Source organism: Nanorana parkeri, unplaced genomic scaffold (assembly GCF_000935625.1).
Source record: "Nanorana parkeri isolate BGI_ZX_2015 unplaced genomic scaffold, ASM93562v1 scaffold2, whole genome shotgun sequence".
Classification (NCBI taxonomy): Eukaryota; Metazoa; Chordata; class Amphibia; order Anura; family Dicroglossidae; genus Nanorana; species Nanorana parkeri.
Genome location: NW_017306270.1, coordinates 1,480,787 through 1,501,813, shown reverse-complemented (window position 1 = coordinate 1,501,813; position 21,027 = coordinate 1,480,787). Strand labels below are relative to the sequence as shown.

Below are 21,027 nucleotides of genomic sequence, written 5' to 3'. Positions count from 1 at the left end.
GGGGGGGGGAAGTGATACATGAGGAGGGAGCTGTGTGGGGATGAATTGTTAGAGAACGTAATGGTTGAGCGGTTAGGTTGGTATTCATATTCCTTTAGCATGACATGTGAATGCAACAATTTGAAACCTCACCGGACCCCTTCCTCAGGCAAAGTGTTGACACATTTTGCCTGAGGAAGGGGTCTGGTGAGGCTCCAAAATGTTGCAATCACATGTCATGCTAAAGGAATACGAATAAAGATGACATTCCAAAGCAGAATGGTGTGCGGACGAACACAACCACAGCCATCTTCCCTGCTCTGACACATGGCTGAGCTTCCTCTAGTCGAGATCGCGGTCTGATCACAGTTTGATTCAGTTCGCAACCAATTCGATTCGCGACCAGAATCGTGGAATGAATTAAGTTCGTGAACCGAGGTACCACTGTATATGTGAGTATGCGTGTGTCTGTATATAATTGTCTTTAGTATATACTTTCACAATCCTCAGAACATGCCATCCTGGACAAACCACCCTTGTGGAACGCTCAGCTGTAGTAATTATGCAAAGTACACCATCAATTTAAGAAACCATTTTGATTTCTGTTTTCTCTCATTAGGTTCCATAATGTAGAATGCAATTTGTAAGAATAAGAAAACCACAGACTACATTAACATACGGTGACCCAAATAGTTTGTCTTTCCACTCCTAAATATAATCGTCTCTCTCTACAATGGCCTGCTTTCAGATATCTCGTTATTGAGTGCATTAATTAAAATGATAAGTAAATATCTAATTTTGTAATTAGATGCTTGAATGCAGAAGCACCATCTGCACTTGGAGCCTAAAGCACATTTTTTTTTCTTTCTTGTTTTAAGAGAAATAAAAAGATGGCAGACTTGATATGGTGTGTCGTTATAAGAAACTGTAATTCAGCGTAAGTTTTGTTTTCCTCATAACTGACCTTCTGTGCATAGCTAGAGAAGATGTTTCATTGAACTAACTACTATTTGCAGAACATTACAGCTGTCATCCTAGTTACTGCAGCTCACTGTGTAAAGTTTAAGTGACTGATGCCGGTTATCAAATTAAACTGGAAGAAGCAGACACTTGTCAGGGTGGAAGAAAATCATATAAAATGCTTCTGTGTGCCAAAGAAAAGAAAACAAAAACAAATATGCTTGTAGGTTAAATGGCTATTCACGGTGGTGACATAGGATTGTAAGAATCTAGCTTTGTGCATGTTGTTCAGTTTGTCAGTACTATTAAAATAAAATTGTAGTCATTCAAAGAGAAGTCAAGCAAAGGCACTATAAACTGAGTGACTGGATAAATCAATAGATGATGCACTTTTTCTGCTCGGTGGCTACATGCTCATCGCCAAGATTGGCGATAGTTCTGGGTTTGTATCTCTCCTGCCTCAGAGATCTTGACACATGGGGGGTGATTTACTAACCTAAACACACGCACGCACCAGGTGTGTGTGATTTTCACACAGCAAAACGTATTTATCAACCAAAAAGTCTCTAAAAGCATATTTCCACTAATGCCATATATGGAAAAATCATGCACATGATGCATATATAATGCTGCTTCACAGTTTAGACAAAAATGGTTAGCTCATGCATTTACATTCCTGCATTCATCAACGCAAGCAACATAACATAGAGCTAATTTACACCACATTACCTTGCAATTCATTGCAGGGCTTTGCACAACAGACCTGCTGGGTGTGTACACACTACAAAGGTGTTTCGATTCCTCCCATAGATCATGCTGGGAGGGAACACACTACAGAGGTAAATCAACCCCATGGAATGCTCACCTAAAATCAAAGCATATGCTGTAGCGGCTGCCTGGCCCTGGATGACGGCTTGTTTAAAGCAAGCGTGGTGAAAGCTTGAGCTTTGCAAGTAATTGCACATCCCTGTGGGTTTTCTATGCAGACATGTAAGCCCTGAAGTTGAGCATATTTTGATGTTTTTTTGTTTCCAAGTGGAAAATACCAAACGATTTGTGAAAGTATTTATATGTTTTGTTTTTTTTTAAGAACTATAACCTATATGTATCGACAACATTATACATTTTCTTTTTTGTCAAATTGGTTTTAGCACAGTCATTTGAGCCCTGTTTCTTTCTGTTTACCTGCCCCTGGGTAGGAAGGACTACGAAAGCTTTGGGTGGCAAGTATAGGTTTTTTTATGGTTGAATTTAGTGTAATGGGGTATGAACATGGGTTGGGTTAAATTGAATAGAAACCAATGTTTTTTTTTGTTTTTGTTGATTGGCACCCAACACCCAAAATTGGATTATAAATGTAGAAATGAGGCACTCGCCGGGGTTGATTGATGGACACCCAATGTTGGCCTATCACAAAAGAGATGGGGATTTGTCTTCACTTAGACTCAGCTTTTTAAGTTCATCAACATTTTATGGGTTCATGGGTGAACATGAAAAGCTGTGTCTGAGTGAACTACTCCTCATCACTTTAGCAATCACTTTAGCAATAGATCAGCGTTGGGTGTCTAGCCAATCAACATCAACCCCAGTGGGTGCCTCATTTCTACAGTGATAATCTAATGTTGGGTGTACAATCTATATGAATACTAAACGAAACGAAAACCATTTTTTGGAACACCGTTAGTTTCTATTAACTTTAACCTAAGCCATATTCATAACCCCTAACACTAAGGTAACCCTTTAAAACCTGTAGTTACCACCCAAAGTTTCAGTCCTTCCTACTTTGGGATAAGCAGAAAGAAAGAAACAGAGCTAAAATGACAGTGCTAAAACATTATTTTGCACATGTCTTATCTTTGCATCAACATCTGCTTTCTATATATATATATATATGTATGTATGTGTGTATGTGTATATATACTGTATGTACGTGTGTATATATACTGTATGTATGTGTGTATATATACTGTATGTATGTATGTGTGTATATATATATATATATACTGTATGTATGTATGTATATATAATTCATCTTAAATTTCCCCTTCTTTCTTCATTGCTGTTAATGTCCAGAGCAGCCAAGAACCCCACAAACCCAGGTCAGTCGATAATATGAAAGCTGTTAAGTGTCACAGTGTGGCCACCTTTCTCCCTTCTGATGGGTGATGTCTCAAGGACTTAAAGGAAGGTGTAGGAGCAAGAAAGGTAACCATAGCAGAACTGTAGGAACTCTGGTCACTTATTTGGAACTCTGGTCACTTATTTGCATCATAGAGTGAAAGTGATATCTGCTCAGGATTTATTTACCCTCAGCTGCAGGTGGCTGTAGTAAGCGGCTGTCTGTTCTGGTCCCTATATTATTAACCTATCGCCACATAAAACCAGGTACTCTGTATTTATAAAAAATTGGGTTTACAGTGCTGTTTTTGTTGTTGAATTGACTGGTTGCCAATTACTTGTGTTCTTCTGTGAAATGTGAAAGATACTAAAACTGTTTGTGATTTTTTTTTTATTTGCTTTGTTGAAAAATGTAGTATATTTACAAGTCTGCTTGTTGTGCATATTATTGGATCTGTGAAAGGATCTGCAATTGGATCTGCCAGTCAAGAACCTAGAAACCCTGGCTATTGATTAGTAGTTTTACCACTGGAACACCTTTCCGAGTGGCCGTCCAGTTTGAGTTCAATCAAGCAATGCCACCACAGTGGCATAGAAAAACCAGGAAGGAGTACAGGGAGCCAAGAATAAGTGAGGGGAGTATCCCATATCATCCATTCGTCAGAATGTGTAAGAGATCAGTGCTAACTGCACATGCGCCAAGGGTGTGTCAGCGCAAGGACGGAAATAGTTCCGCGCCAACTGTCTTCGCGTCAACCCGTGCATGCGCAGACAAGTAGATTCAGCAAAGCGTGAACACGTCAAGGAGGCGCACAGGAAGTGACCTGTCCTAATTATTACTTCCTGTATGTAAGCCCAGCATGGACACTGCCAAATTGCTGGATTATCTTCAGTCTCTCCTTGTTCCTGCGCTTTTGTGATATCCTGATTGAACTTGTTGTGACCCGGAATTATCTTGACTACTCTTGACTGCTGCCTGCCCTTGACCCAGGATTCGTGTATTGGCCATTCTTCTGCTTAAACCTTTCCGTACTTTGTTTGCCCGATTGGAACTAACCCCAGCTCGTCTACTGGATTTTGGCTTTCACGGTGCTCTTCACCACAGGCACTCGTGCCACTCGGTGTCCGCCAGGTCTCTGTACCCATCCCCCAGAGGCCTCAAGACCCGAGGTGCAAGGGAGGCCTCCCCACAATTACAGTCTCAACCCAGGTACGCGACAGAATGCCATGTGCCAATCCTATCTGCCGGAGTGGAAAATTGGATGGCGGCTTTCCTCTGCTGTCAACAGGTAGATTAGGAGAAACATGCCCTTCACCAGAATGTATTCTTTTAGATCTACAACTATCGAAGCACTCCAGGCATTAATGTCATGGTGCATCACCACTACTGCAAGGTCTCCAACATTGAAACCCACTCCAAGTATCCTGTTCACAACAATATCGATACTAACTCCGGATCCCATACTCCATAGGGCATGTCGTTTTTCTCAGCTTCTCAAGAAGATCCATTCTCCCCCCCTCTGGCCCCCGGCTCCAAGACACCACTGTTCGTAGGTTGTTCTAAAGGGAGACATCACGTTAGGTGTTTTCAAAGAACCTAAAAAATGTAACAATTGTCTGTAATGAAAGTATTCCGAAGATGGCATGTGTAAGGCCTCCCGACAGTAGGTCAAAGTAAGTGGCTTGCGACCTTTAAAGAATTGTGCTATGCGGTACAGACCTTTGTCTTGCCACCAATGGAACGCTCCAGGAGATCCCCCTGGGGGGAAATTAGGATTGTGGAAGACGGGAGCCAGAGGTGTGTGAGGCGACACCAGCCCACCTCCCCTTCGGAATGAGTCCCATACCATCATAGAACAGGACAAAGTCGGGGCCATAATGACCGGCCTCTCCCTTGGGGACATCCACTTCAAGGCATCAATTGGTGTACCCGAGGCAGAGAGAGATTCCATTAGGATCCAATCTGGTGTGTATCCCTGGTCATAGAAGATCCATTTAAAAGGAGTCAATATCCATCTGAAGGCCCTGAATTGGTCTCAGAGGTCTTGGTACCTTGCCCTGTCCCACCGACATCCTTAGCCTAGTTAAAGGTAGGCTAAGGATGTCTGTTATTTGTCTGGAGTTATTTTTAGGCAATTAGGGTTACTCCATTGCAATTTCCTGTATTTGTGAATGTGATTTTTTTTTTTTTTACCTACTCTTCAACCTGCTAGCTATTTCTAAACTCCCCCTTCCTGTGCAAAGGGGAATAGCCAAATCCAGGGGAGAAGGAAAAGCACATTTGTGTTCATCCTCTTTTGCAGAGGTTTGAGGTGTTCTACAGGGAGCCTTTTGAGAAATGGATTTTACAGTCAGTACCAAAAAAAAAAAACTGTTCTTTTTATAAGAAGGTTAACAGTGGCAGCCCCCCTGTATCTCTCGTTGCATAGCTTTTTCTACCAATTAGGGTAATTATACCTTTAAAAAAAACCTGAACATTCACAGGATTGCAAACAAGCAGTAATGCTAATTTTTCTAATCATCCACTTCCTACTGTGGGCCTCATGTAAAAGTGTCACTGTTGCCAACATGATACTACAATTTGAGGGATTTCGGCACTAAGCCAATGTATTTAAAATTGTGACATGATATTGTGTCAGATATCCGAATCCATTATTCATGAACAGTTTCCTAACCCAAAGACCTATGATGATGATTATTTTTTAAATTTAAAGTACAGCAGGCTTTTTTTACTCTAAAGCATTTGAAGACATAAAAAAATCCAGGAACAGGATATTTTTGTTTAGCCGGTCACTTTTTAGCCCTTTCATAAATAGATAGATTTATTTTTTTGCATGTTTAATCAATTTATAATTTGTTTAAATTCTATAATTATATCAGACAACAGTACTGCTATCGCGAGAAAGAAAAATTATGTTTCCACAGTGGGGTGTGCAAAGACCCAGAGGGAAAAGGAAAAAAAAGGGGGCTTTTAAGAAACAAGTCCAGACCTCTTGTATAAAAATTTTAGAAATACATTTATTCAATAACTCGTAGTATACATTATTTCAGATAAAAAACAAAACAAAAACAAAATACATAATCATCAATAAAAATACATATACATATGCAGGTTCACCAGTTGGTGACAATACCGTGCAGTTACGATGTATGTTGTTGCTTGTTATCGGAATGGTATAAGCACTCCTATAGGTCCCTACATGTTTCGCCCCGAAAGGGCTTCTTCAGGGGAGAAAGACAATTCTATGGTAGATATGTGTCATATGTATATCTTCACCATCAGTTAGTCAAGGAGGCAGAGATGTAGTAAAACGCAACTGCTTCAAGTTCAAAATAGAGGATTGGTTTTGTCAAACATGAAACGCTAAAGGCAACTAAGATGGAGGGATCGCGTCGGAAACAGCACCCTGTAATCCTCAGGAAACACAGGCAGCCGGCACAGTAGACTTAGAGGTCTATGGATTTCCGCTTATGCCGTGTGTAGTATTGCTGTTCGTTTCCCGGACGTCTGCATGTACAGTACATTTGTTCTGTGCAAATGAACCAGCTGTTGTGAGAATGGAACAAAATCAGATGTTCTTAAACAGAGAGAGAGACGGAGCTTAAGATCATGGGACATAAATATATCTTAACCAGAGATATAATTCTAGAAAATGCTGGGGGGAATTTGCAGCAAAATGCAACCATTGCTACTATGGGTAGCGATGGTTACTTTTATCTGTAAATTCCCTCCGGGGTTTTTTCTATGATCCTTAGCCCCATCTAGTAGCCATAATGCGGTATTTCACGGACGCCCTGCTGCCCAAAGTATTTGAAGAACATTCAAAAAGAAGAGAAAATAGCCTTAAGAGCATTTGATTTTGCCCCATTCCCACAACAGCTGGTGAATTTGCACAGAACAGATGTAAATGTGGTCTGAAAGAAGAACTGCCTGTGTTCAAAGTAATGATTCTCCCTCTCATTTTTCCACCTGCACTGACACACTACAAAAAAATATGATTGTATATTTTTATTTGTAATATATATATATATAATATATGTGTGTGTGGTAAGGGACAATGCTAATCTAAGCTGTTATTGTGTTTTTCTCGGCCAGTATTGTTTCAAATATTTTTAGACAGCTTTATATTCTTTTACATTTATAGTTTACAGTTATAATTACAATTATCAGAGTTCAGTCATGTACACACACTGGTCTGACCATGAATGAGTACAGAAGTATGTTTCATTTTAGGTTGATTACTTACGCCAAGTGGCATTCTAACAGTCTAGCTTCCAGCAGAGTACTTGGCAGCCAATATACTCTAGAGTAACAGAGGTGAATACATTTGTTTTAATTACCAGCTAACAGTAGAGAACTCTCTAATCGATACACACAGCAGTGACACCGTATAGTAGTGGTTTTCTAAACACGTCGAGCTCAATGGACGACGGGAGGAAGTCACAGCAGAGTTTGAGGGTCTTGCTGTAAACTCGAGCTTTGCTGTTTACCTGTTTAAATTCACAGCTTCATCCTGGAATCTCTGCCAAGCAACTTATGGCACATTGAGCTGGGAACATTCTCAACTTTATTTAAAGATCAGCTGCACTTGAGCAGAAGTTACTGACTTTTAGACTGTTACCCTATTTCATTGAAATCTCAAACCAGAAATATTTACTTGTCTGTCTTGTAAATGCCTAAACTAGAAGATAATCACAGTCACAATGGACTTGATAGAACCTTGCTAGAATTCATATAGTGAAAGTTTTGGCTACTACAGTCTATGAAACATACCATAAGAGTCCACCAGAAGTGATTGTTCTGTTTGGCTATTGTTGCATTGGAATCTACTGAAAAATGTCAGAGCTGTCTATTAGATACAGTGGTGGTGCTGGTGCTGGATTTCCCTTTGTTCTGGGATTTATAAAGTAAGGTGCAGTCATGCATGTCGGGTATCCTCAAACTTTTGTCCATATAGTGTACAATGTTATACCTCCAATACTAAAAAAAAAGGGGTACAGATACCTAATCTAGTTGTGGCAAAAAATAATAAAAGCCTTTAAAAATAGTAAAACATCTGCTAGCAAAGATATTGCAGTTTGTGACAGTAAAAAATGAATACCAAGAATCATATAGTTAGCGATAGTTCAGAGTGACATATACAAATGGAACTGTTTGTTCAAAAGAAATAAAAAACTTAGGTCAGGTGGAGACCAAAGAAATTGCGAATAAATAAGTGGATGCGAAGAGGTAGGAAACAAAGACCAGAGATACTCGGCATGCATTAAAGGAAGACTGTCAGGGATACATTTAGTTCTTAACATAATGCATACCTGGTATTTTGGGAGGCTCTGGTGGCATATCAGGCATTGGGTGACCAAAGTAGGGCAAGGGTAAGTACCCCTAGATATGCAATGGCACATTTTAATAAAGCTATATACATTGATTTATAAACATGCTTTAACATTTTTTTAAAGGGACTTACAGTACATATTCAAATTATTCACCTTCCACATATCTTTAGACAGTGTCTTCATCACCAGTGTCTTGCAGGGTACACTCTTACTCAAACTGTGAGATCTTGTGAGCTTTTCTGAGATCTCTGGAACAAGTTTAGTCATCTTTTTTTGAGCTCATGTGCACAGATAATTTGCATGCTGGGGATCTGGCATGGACGGTGGGCTGGCCCAGAGAACGAGGCAGAAAGAGCTGGCCACTCAGTGTGGGGTGGACAGAGCCATAGGTTTTTGGAATTTGGATTTTGATAAATAAATGAGGCAATCAATCATCACAATCATAATGTGTTTCAAAAGGAACGTTTTTTTTTAATGCTGGTGGTAGATTAATTGTGTGTGTTGGTGGTGGAGGATCTGTTATAGGATCAAAAACAAGTATTTTAAATTAATTTAGTAAAAAAAAGTTTCTAGTAGAAGCAAATGCCACACCAGAGCCTCAGCATTTGTTACAATATTTAGTATTTAGGTTTTAAAGCTGAACTCAGCACAAACAGCTAAATACATGGATGACAACCATATGAGAGCTGTTTTTATTATTCCTTCCAATGATTTGTATTTATTGTATGTTCATTCACTCTACACAGCACATCCCTGCATTAAAGGGGAGAAGCCCTCTTTTTTTCTTTGCTGACCCTTCCCAGCCTGTGACTGGACAATGAAATGAGACTCATGAGTTTGTCTTTATCACTATACTTTTTTCTCCTATCAACATGTTCATTGCACTGCAGCACAAATTATTGTTCTTTTGCTGCTAGTCCCTCCCCCAGCCTGAGCTGTATTGTGCAGGGACTTGAAAAAGGCAAAACAGTTGCACCCCTGGCTTTCTGCCCAGCTCCTAGCAACAAAAGTTGCTAAGAGCTGGGCTGGGAGATGTGTAAGGGCCATACACATCTCCTCACCTGGTTCTTAGCAACCTGGGATGTTCTGGCCAGCATCTTGCCCAGCTCCTGGAAACCAGTGACATCCAGGGGCCCTGCAAAGCTCCCAAATGTTGCATTTATAGCAGAATAGTGAGTGGACAACATATTCTCTAAACCGTATACTGTGGCGCAATCCACCGGTAGTTCCCGTTGAATTCTGGAGTATATTGGTACGGTGTGTGAAGGAGATATCACTAAAGATTGGGATAATGACTCCAGAGCCTTCATCTTTAAAGTAGATTTAAAACCATCACTGTATGCCAATAACTTTCAACACCCTCTCCTGCCATTTTTTGGATACATACATATTACTTCTCCAGGCTCAGTCTGGTTATAACTGATAGAACAGAGCCCTCCACGGACGGTCCCAAAGCCACTTTCAGGAAGTATTCACTAGTAGGACCTTTCATTGGTTGACAGCGGCCATGTAACACCCTCCACCATTCTATTTACATTAACCAACAACTATGTATTGTGAGGATCTATAACAATTAATTCAATTTACATTCACTCCGCTAAGCACAAGAACTGCATAGTTATTAGTAGATCTAAAGGAGACTGTATAACCAGAATGTATTGTGTGTGGGCAGCTTTAAATTCCATTGTGGCAGCCCTAGTTGCATCAAACCTACATCTATGGTCTGTGAAATCTATTGTAACAGCATAGTACAGGCTAGGGCAGCACGCCATGTTCAAAGGAGTTGATTAATAACAGGACCAGTAGGACAGTGTATCAGACTTACAGGCTGCCCCTGTCTGCATGTATGTTCCAGTTTAACTCCTTGGCCAGTTAAATCAGGATCGAGACGCCAACTTGGGAACATGCACCTTTAACTTACTTTATTTTATTTTTTTCAGCATGTTAGTTTTTATTGATAGAATAAATGGTAACAATGCAGGTAAACTCCAAAGTGAAACAACACATGGATCAAGTAGCAGTGCGCAGACTGCGATCCAAAAATGTAGCTCGATTGCATGTGAACAGTAGTAAGGATAAAACATATCAACATCTGTTGGAACTACTTCAAAAATGTCTCTGTACTGCATGCAGCTGCGCTGGAACAACTATAACTGGTGAACCCCATTAACTTACTTTAAAGAAGTAGTCGCTGCAACCTTATTTCTGTCCTCACAAGCTCATTTTAAGCAACAAATTCGCACTTATGAATTCAGACGTGGAAAAAAATGGTAAAATCTTGACACTTAAAGATGCCTATATTGTTCAGTGACTCTGCAATAATGCATTTCTCCATTAAATTATATAGATCTAAGGGCTTTTTGTTCGCTTTGACATAGAAAGAAATGTATTTCAGATTTTTATGTCTTCTATTTTTTTTTTACCTTTTGTAGATATAATGGACCAAATCTTGTGTTGAAATACATCAAAGAAAAAGGTCGTCTAGAGAATATAGCAGTGGATGAACGCAGCTCTCCATATTATCCACTCCGGGATCGCCAGGGCAATGCCATTGGGGTCACCGCGTGTGATATAGATGGCGATGGACGAGAGGAGATTTATTTTCTGAACACGAACAATGCTTTTTCAGGTAAAAAGAATGCCAGCACACATGTAACTCATAAGTAGTACTTGTATTCTTTACATTGCTGTGTGATCTCTTTACAAAAGGTCATTCAAAATGTGTGTGTTTTTTTTTTTTTTAACCACATACTTTTTTTCTTCATATACTGTCGTGCACAGAATAAGATAAATCCACAATTTTCTCTGAGGTAGTTTGAAACTGACTAAAGTAATTGGCATCTATCATTGTGTGTTTCCTTATTTCATAAATAAAGCTCAACATTTGTTTGTTTTTTGATTCAACCAAATATTTTAAAAAATGAAACAAAAGAAAATGGCATGGACACAAACACTGGGACTCCTAACCTAATATTTTGTCAAGCAATTTCTGAGGCTCCCAATGAGACTTCTGCACCTGCCAACAGGTAGTTTGGCCCACTCTTCTTTAGCAAACTGCTCCAGCTGTCTTAGGTTTGAAAGGTGTCTTCTCCAGACTGCATGTTTTAGCTCTTTCCATAGATGTTCGGTAGGATTCAGGTCATGGCTTCTGGAATGTCACTTCAGAGTAGTTCAATGTTTTGTTTTTAGCCATTCTTGGGTGCTTTTAGATGTGTGTTATGGTTCATTTTCCTGTTGAAGGACACATGATCTGCGACTGACACAGCTTTCTATTTACTATTGTCACCAGCACACTAAATCCTTTTAGGATAACAAAGTCTTCATTTATTGAAGTTACTTGTCATATAAACAATCACTTTTGGGACCACACGGGGTCCCTTCATCAGGCTTAGCATTGACCATTCTACAGCACTTGTTTATATGACAAGTAACTTCAATAAATTAAGACTTTGTTATCCTAAAATGATTTGGTGTGCTGGTAAGATTACTACATATCTGCTGAGGTTTGCCGGGCCATCCGCAGTCACTGCGAGCACCCCACCCATTACAAGGGACTTTCGGTAAGGAGTGCAACAAGGAAAAGCTTTCTGACACAGGGCAGTTCATTTATCTTCTTCATAGTCTTGAGATTCCATTATGCCCTGCTGAGATTCAAGGCACCTCATGTCAGGCACAGCAAAGAAGTCCAAAAACATAACAGAGCCTCCTCCATGTTTTACAGTAGGTGTGGTGTTTGGCATTGTGGCTATTCAGTATGCATTTTAGCAAATTCCAATCTGGCATTTTATGTTTTTCTAGTCCTCCTGGGTCTTCCTCCTTAGAAGCCACTGTCGCCCAAAAAGCAACGGATGAGGCGGTCAGACACTGATGTATCTTGACCTTGGCGTTCAGCTTGTATATTTTTGGTTTTCATTGGCTCTTTGTCTTTGGTTTTTATTTTAAGTTTTCCTTGGCTCTTTGTCTACCATTTGCACTATCCTACTGTTCATTCTAGAGTAGATTTTCCTCTTGCAACCACATCCAGGTAGGTTGGACCTTAAGCTTCTTAATAATATTTGCAACCGTATTCACAGGAATATCAAGCTGCATGAAGATGGTCCTATAGTTTTCACCTTTGACATGTTGGTATATAATTTTCTTTTGGACCTCTTTGGTCGATGTTCAGTGTTGTGCACACAATCATAACAAACAGCAAAGTGACTGCTTTTCTGCATGTAAATAGGTGAACTGACTGATTACAAGATTACAGAGATATGTAATGTTAAAGATAGTTTGAAATATCACTATGATCCAATTACTTAAATCTTTTGTAGGGGTACTAACAAATCTGTCCATGCCATTTTAGAATATATTTGTAAAATAAGCAATCATTTATCTCTTTTTTACGCTTTCTTTGCTTTTCCCTATGCCATACCAAAGGCATGCATGTATACAGGAGACACTTGCTTTCGATGTAATCACTTTTCAGGAGAAATGAAGCATTGCTTTCATGAACTATCGGGGTATCATTAAGTGTCTCCACGTCTGTATGGTTTACATTTACTTACTATGGCTTTTACACCTTTTCTCTTTAATCTAATTTCCATTTGGAGTGATGCTTAGGTGATGATTACTTTCAAGGATTTTTCAGGGTCTGATTACCATATATATAATTTCTAAAAAAAAGTGGTCTCCTAATATGCATTTCATAGAGGTGTGCTCACAGGATTGGTTTACGTTCAGGTACAATAGGCAAGACCCAAGTCTACCGGTGCCAACAATTATGAAGCCCCATGGGGGAATTGCTGCTCCACAACACAGTAAGTGTCCCACAATGGAATACTTGGCAAGTTCAAAATTAAAATTTAGCTTTGCAAAACTGAGATCGTTATGTGAGGAAAAAAAGAGTAATCATGCTATCTAAAATGTTCCAGAGGATGCATAGAAAATACATATAATTCAGACCTGGTAATGTTTTTTTTATTTTTTTTGCTTGATCATTAGCTTTTACTTTTCAGCATGTGACAGATGCCAGGATTGTTCATTGCCCATGTGCTGCAAGCATGTTAGTAAAGAAATTGCAAGCAAACAGGCACTTTTCTTTTGTATTCAGTTCTGCTTTAATGTCATTAGTTGCAAAGAAAAATGTATAGATGCAATGCAAATAAAAGAAAAAAGGACATGGTTCCTGAGCTAATATGTGATGAACCGTTTCTTAGAATGATTTGTTTTGGACAGGCATATGTAGAGAAAGAGACAGCATATGCCTTTGAAAACACTCATCTCATAAAATCCCAACTCCTTGAATTTTAGGCTCCCCTCTTCTTAACTAGTCTCATAGGTGTCTGCCATGTACGCACACCAGCACATCGTCTGATTTATATTTATCAGATAAAATGTTTACGAGCATATGAATTCATGATTTAAAACAAATAGTATTTATACATTTACTATAAAAGGGACACTGAATGCCCAGTTGTGTTTTGCCTGCAGTTCAGGTACAAAAAAATAAAAAAAAACAGCCCACAATGACTCAGCAAGGAAAAGACTATTTGGTACATGTGCTCATGTGGATTGTTGTTTAGCTAAATGTAGCTTGTATCTTTTCCCCTTTAGTATTCAGAAGATGCATACTTATCATTTCAATAGCTCAACATCAAACTGCAGGTAAACCAGGAGCGAGGCGCATGCAAACATGAAAAAAACTGGAAATAAAACTGATGTTTATTTAAAGCCACGGCAGAGGAAATAGGCCCTTATAGTTGGGCTGAAACCGCGTTTCTGCATAGGGACTCAATTAGTAAACGTATTAAATCCAGTAAGCTTTTTGTGCATTAAGTATATTGTTTACTGATTTGTTTGAAAGAGTCAGTTAGGGATTCAATGATCTAGACTGAAAAAAAGACTCTTTGCTAGCTGAGTTATCTTTTTTTTATTATTATATAGGATTTATATAGCGCCAACAATTTGCACAACGCTTTCAAAATGGAGGAGACAGTACAGTTACATTACAATTTACAATACAATACAGTTTCAGTACAATAGGGTTGGGATTGCATAATTTCATATGTGCAAATGTATGTATGGTAAACTGATAATACTAATAATACTGTTAGAGCATTTCTGAAACAAAACATAAAGGGGTTGATTTACTAACCTTATAAACACACCACGAACATGTATACACCTCTGTAGTGTGTTCCCTCCCAGCATGATCTATGGGTGGAATCTAAACACCTTTGTAGTGTGTACACACCCAGCAGGTGTGTTGTGCAAAGCCCTGCATGAATTTGCTAGGTGATGTTGGGTAAATTAGCTCTATGTTGTGTTGCTTGCGTTGATGAATGCAGGAATGTAAATGCATGAGCTAACCATTTTTGTCTAAACTGTGAAGCAGCATTATATATGCATCATGTGCATGATTTTTCCATATATGGCATTAGTGGAAATATGCTTTTAGAGACTTTTTGGTTGATAAATACGTTTTGCTGTGTAAAAATCACAAGCACCTAGTGCGTGCGTGCGTGTGTTTAGGTTAGTAAATCACCCCCAAAGTCTCTTGTTGCTGAAATGGATTGGTGTTGTATTGGATTCTATTGCTGGCAATCTGTTGGTGAGATTAATTGGTGATGCATTTTGTCCTATGCGGGCAATCTCCTGTTGGTTAAATGGATTGGTGGTGTATTGGGTTCTATTTCTGACATTTTCCAGTTGGGGAAATTAATTAGTGGGATATTGGATTCTATTTTTGGTAATCTTCTGTTGGTGAAATGAATTGGTGGTGGATTGAATACTATGCTAAGTAGAAAGACAGGTCACCAGCACTCAAATAATTTAAATAAATTACCCTCACCAACTGAAACTTGAATACTATGCTGGCAATCTCCTGTTGGTGAAATGGATTGGTGGTGTATTGGATTCTATTTCTGGCATTTTGCAGTTAGTGAAATTAATTGGTGGTGTATTGGATTCTATTTGCTGGCAATCTCCTGTTGGTGAAATTGATTGGTGGTGTATTGGATTCTATTTCTGACATTTTTGAGTTGGTGAAATGAATTGGTGGCGTATTAGATTCTATTTTTGACATTTTCGAGTTGGTGAAATGGCAATCTCCTGTTACTAAAATGAATTGGTGGTGAACTGGATTCTATTGCTGGCAATTTCCTGTAGGTGAAATGGATTGGTGGTGTACTGTATTTTACTGCTTGCAATCTCCTGTTGGTGAAATGGATTGGTGGCATATTGGATTCTATTGCTGGCAATCTCCTGTTGGAAAAATGAATTGGTGGTAAATTGGATTCTATTTCTGGCAATTTCCTGTTGGTGAATTCAATTGGTAATGTGTTGGATTCTATTGCTGGATTAGTTGAAAGGCCAATAGCCTTGGAAAGAGTGGGTTTATGTGAAGACCTCTAGGTTCTCTTTGCCTGTTTGTGCCACCATTCGGGAATTTTCCTCTTAGTTTGTCTCACACTTGAAAGTGCAAGGAAATCTTCCCAGCAGAGGCGAAGCCAAGAATAAATAATTTTTTTCAGTCATGTGCTGGTAGTGTTATAGCTTGTGTCATTGCTGAGATTGATTCCCGTCACTTCCGAGCCAGGCAATAGGTGGTAGAAAGAACAGGATGTAATGAGAAGTTGGAGATGTAATGGGAACCAAAAAAGGTTTTGGCCGGAATGGATGTTGGTTTTTCACTGAGGCGTTAAAGAACATTTTGAGGAATTCTCACCAGCTTTAGCCTGCTCTTCAGGTCTTTCATAGAGCCACACGCCTTATGTCCATGCATCATGTTTTTTGGCAAATAACTTTCTTATGATCTCTTTCCTATTTAATAAAATTAGCAGCAAGTGCCATATTCACTAGCCAGGCAAGTAAAGCACCATTTGGGTGGCAACCCTAATCCATGCTCTTTCAGAAATGATTTTGGTGTTAATTGTTTGCTAACACTCAAATAATTGGCTTTTTTTTTGGTTAGCCAATAGTAGAAAAATAAAAAAATTATGGCCTCTGTCTCTAGGGAAAAGAAAATCCACACGTTGGTAGGTGGTACTGTTGTGTTGATCAGTTTCTAATAGAACAGTCACTCCTGCAGTGAGATCTCACCTTGCTCTGTCCTTCAGATCAGAACTCACATCACAGTTTGATGCTAGATGAGGATGTAGACCTCGGTTGTGAGATTGGTTTAGGAGAGGTGTCTGTTGCATGGGATGGTGCCAGACTGTGCTGCAAGCTCGATTTTTATCAAAAACAAAAAGGAAATAATCTATCTCAGAGGACCAGGGATCTCAGTCCTGGCACACAACCCAATGATATGCTACCCCATACAAGAGTTGTGATAAAAATAATGTTCTATTTTTACAATAGCTGAAATCTCAAGCTTATACAGGTTTTTGACGTATCCTGTCCTAAACAGGAGATATATTTAATTACAGCTCATTACAGATGGGTATGCAACTTGTATTGTGAGACAGCATTGCATAGGTGATTTTGTGATTTTTATCTCTTTAATAAAACTCATTAGGAGTTCTGACGTATTCCATATAACAAAAATGTATCTAATTACCTGCATAAGACAGATGTTTTGACGAGCCTCAATACACAATTAACACAGGCTGTCTGTTTTACTAAGCAGAGTATCTTTACAGTCTCATCTTTGTTAATTCTTGAATTTTTACGGGTCTTGTGTAGTGATGGCACATGTAACAGTTTTTTTTTTCCCTACCAAGGTTTGCTGGCATGCCAGGTTCATAATATCATCTAATTCACTTTTAATTAATCAATTAACAGTAGCCCTTTTTTACAGTGGGGAACATTTACACTTGTATTGCAAAGAAGCCTGGCTGGTGTCACTTTCTAAGCGGCAAATTTATAGCAGATGTAAGCATATGGGATAGATTTTGGAGTCTATCAAATGATTAATTGCTTTCTACTTTTCCCAAGCAATATTATTGCCTTTCTGTAGTTATAGGTAGAAGGGAGTGAATTATACCGTCTGAAAGTTGAATTTGACAAAGCACTGCAGATTTAAACAGGCCATTCAAGTTTGTGAGCGTCCTTTTTTTGCAATTTGTTCTCACTTTAATCAATAATATTTCAGTTATATGAGCAGTAATATTTTATTTATTATTTGAAATACTGAAGTCACTAAAATCCTTCTTATCTGGGAAAGTAGGATTGTAATTGCAAATGCCAGCACTTTACTCATCTTGAACTTTGGCTTTAGATACACGGCAATTATTAAAAACTATTGCAGACATGTGTCTGAAACCAGTGTTTCTCAAATCTGCCCACATAACCCACCAACTGTTCTGTTTTGTGAATATGCTTCGGCTGATCCTTCGGCTAGCTTTGGTTGCGGGAGCCCTTCAGTTCAGTCGAACCGAAGGGCTGCAGTAACGGACTATTCACAATAGCCCTTAAAGCTGGTGAGGCAGCTGTACACCTCGCGACTGACAGCTGGGCGGAGACATCAGTGATGTCACGGCTGGCTCCGCCCAGTTGTAATGACAGAACAGCGTCCCCAAATGACCTGGGGACACTGATCTGTCATTAAACAATGACAACAGGGCGGAGCCGGCCGTGACGCCACAGCCGCTCTGCCCAGTTGTTATTCATTGGCTGGGACCTGCTAGAAGACTTCTAGCAGGTGACGGCCAATAGAAAACAGTTGGACGGAGCTAGCTGTCACTGCTAGCTCTGCCCAATTGTTTTTTTTCTTTATTTTGTTTTCTTCCCTTTTTTAAAAAATCTTTATTTTTTATTAGATTTAACATTTATTTACATTTCAAAAAATCTTTTTTCAACTTTATTTTTTTTTACTCTTTTCATTGAATTGCAAGGAGGTACTGGGCAGAATATATATTCACTCACTGCTGTTGGATCGGCTGAGTCGAAGTTCTTCTGCTCTTGCCCAAGAACTTACAGTCATGTTTCCAAACGGCTCCAACTATCTCAGCTCCGCTTTCCTGGCCTTCCTGTTCAGTACAAGATCACAAGGGACAACTACTACATCTCATGCTGATAGATAAGCTACATACGAAGTTTAACCAATCCCGCACTGAATTATTCTTTCAAACATGGAAACCTTGTTTGGTGTCTGAATTACCAGTACACCAATTGAGGGAGGTTATGACTATCTTTCAACAATCCTCATGGTACTTAACAGAAAAACTGAACGGCTCCTTGGGTCCACTAGATGTCCTTTATCATTCCCCCCCAACACACTGGTTCCCACATGAACCATTTCCCATATGACCCTCGTCGCTCAATCTTGGTAGGCCCGTGCAATAAGCACTCCATGATCCTGAGTGTAAACTCGCTATACTGGTAATTTTGCTTTTTTTAAATCTCCACTATACAATGCCCCACTAAGCAAAGAAATCCCAGCCCAAGGTACACCCCGACTCTTCTTTTGGACAAGTCCGCATATTTATACAACCTCGATTCATTGGTTAGTTTGGCTCTGTTGAGCTTTGATGCTGGTATTACATGTTATTCTAATAGTTACCCTGTATCATATGCACCTTATGATCCAGGATCATGTATGTAATTATGACAATGTAATCTCATGTATTTACCACTGTAAACACTCTGTATTCCTGAGTGATTCAGGTTGTCTGTATGACCTTATTTCTTGTTGTAACCCAATAAAAATGTACATGCTCAAAAAAAAAAGATCACAAGGGACAGAGCAGTCTCTAGTGGCTCTCCATTTACTAGCTTGGAGAAGTGGAGAGGGGGAGCAGGAATGCCTTGCCTGCTATGTCTGTGTGTTTGTGGAGACACACACAGCTTACCACACAAGGGTGGGTCCATAGGGAAAAAAGCCACCTTACACAATATATCAGGGTCACAGCTCAGGGGACTAGCTGATTCTCCAGAAAACTAAACATTTTAAACATCAAGGAGCAGCATCCATTGTAAGTGTTTTATTGGCATTTAAAATAGCTTAAAAACCTTTTGACTTTAATAACACTTTAAAATGAACCCATGTTTTGCTCATGCAGAGCAAAGTAACAATTGTACCTTAATGCCATTCTCCCAAGCAGAATGACCTCACATTGCCTTGAGTTGCTCACCAATCTATTCGGCCTCTAGGAATAAGGAAAGGCAGGCCTGTTTAAGCTCTGAGTATTCATATTCAGAGCCTTTCCAGGCCTGAGGACTCTTCCTACCCCATTGCCTCATAAAGGTTGCAGTGGAGTTTATTATAAAAAAGGTCCCTTTTAAAGCAGAACTGCGGTTTTGTGAATATATCTATAGTGTCTATATTGACAAAACCACTAGCTTTCTATGGAATCATAGCTACATGAGTTCAGTGATGGCTATATTGTTGGGAGCCAATTAAAGGAAAACTATGAGGTGAGTGCTTTTCACTCACCTCATAGTTCTAGCCGACCTGTGACAATGAGACTGTCACAGGTCGGCTCAGTAGATCGGGACGTGAGCGAACACATACCGGCGTTCGCTCACCTCTCGATCCTGTCACAGCTCTCTGCCGTGACAGGGGAGGGGCTGGATTCCCCCCTCCCCTCTCCGATCCGCCAGCGCTGACTGGCGGAACGGACGGGGGAGGGGGCGGGTACAGCTGGCTCTGCCTCTAGATAGGCAGAGCCAGCTGTCAGTCACGCAGCTGGGCGGATCCGGCACAATTGTCGGAATCCGCTTCAGCTGTGGCGTCTCAGTATACCGCGAGCAGCTGCTCGCCGTATACTGCGGAGTCTCAGTATACCGCGAGCTACAGCTCGCGGTATACTGAGCCTAGGGTGACGGGAGGACGCTAGTTTGTGTCCTCCTGTTACCCTAAGGAGAACTATGGGGAAAAGACTTAACCCCATACTTCTCCTTTCAGTTATAACACTACCTAAATGGCTTCTGCTCTTGCTGTAAGTACTTCATGTGGTAGCTCCAGTGGAGCCATATATCAGAAGTTTCATGACACCAAAACAGAGGACAACAGCCATTGGGTTGGATCAGGCATGCACACATTTTTAACTTTTTTTATATAATTAAAGGTTATTTTAAAAAACAACAAGCAGCATACAGATCAACAGACCACATTCCAGACATATTCTGTCAGACATTTTCATATTAAATCACATACACAACATGAGAGGTATTCGAATCAAATAAGTCTTTGTGCTTTGGAATGGGCATTGCACCTTGGGAGCATGGATGAGGAGAAATGGTGCACAGTGTATCCATGCCTGAGAGCCGTAGCTGCGCAGAAAATGGAGCACTAGAATAGTGGGAGTAAAAGAGAAAAAAGGAACAGGAAGAAAGTGTAGAATGAGAAGGAAAATTAGTGATTTCCAAGTGTGGTACAGTCGTTCTGCCAGCAGCAGGAGAAACATTACAAGTACCACGCCGGTAACACACATACATAATATTATTGGAAATTATGGGCAGTCTCAGTTCTGAATCCGCCAGAGGTACCACAACACAACAGTGAACTCATACAAAACCCACACTAAGGTGGGAGTTTTTTTTTTACCCAGCAGTGAAGCTAGGAAAGGATGGTCATGATTTAGGATACTAATAAAATTATTTTGTGCAACGGCATTGCGTGGGGAGCATGCCATTGTGTAATAAGCTTCAATGATGACATAGAAACGTTGCACCTTTCCTGTGTTCTGCCTTATAAATCGGTGTCATTAT

The 21,027-nt window shown here is 39.8% G+C and overlaps 1 protein-coding gene across 3 annotated transcripts in view; it reads left to right on the top strand.

Annotated features, from left to right (window-relative positions):
- CRTAC1 (cartilage acidic protein 1) overlaps window positions 1-21,027 on the top strand; it is a 416,360-nt gene that overhangs the window by 157,205 nt on the left and 238,128 nt on the right. For all 3 annotated transcript variants that reach the window (XM_018563297.1, XM_018563372.1, XM_018563447.1), the window contains exon 3: window positions 10,824-11,020. In XM_018563297.1, the coding sequence (XP_018418799.1) occupies window positions 10,824-11,020 (197 nt within the window). The remainder of the gene's footprint in view (window positions 1-10,823; window positions 11,021-21,027) is intronic.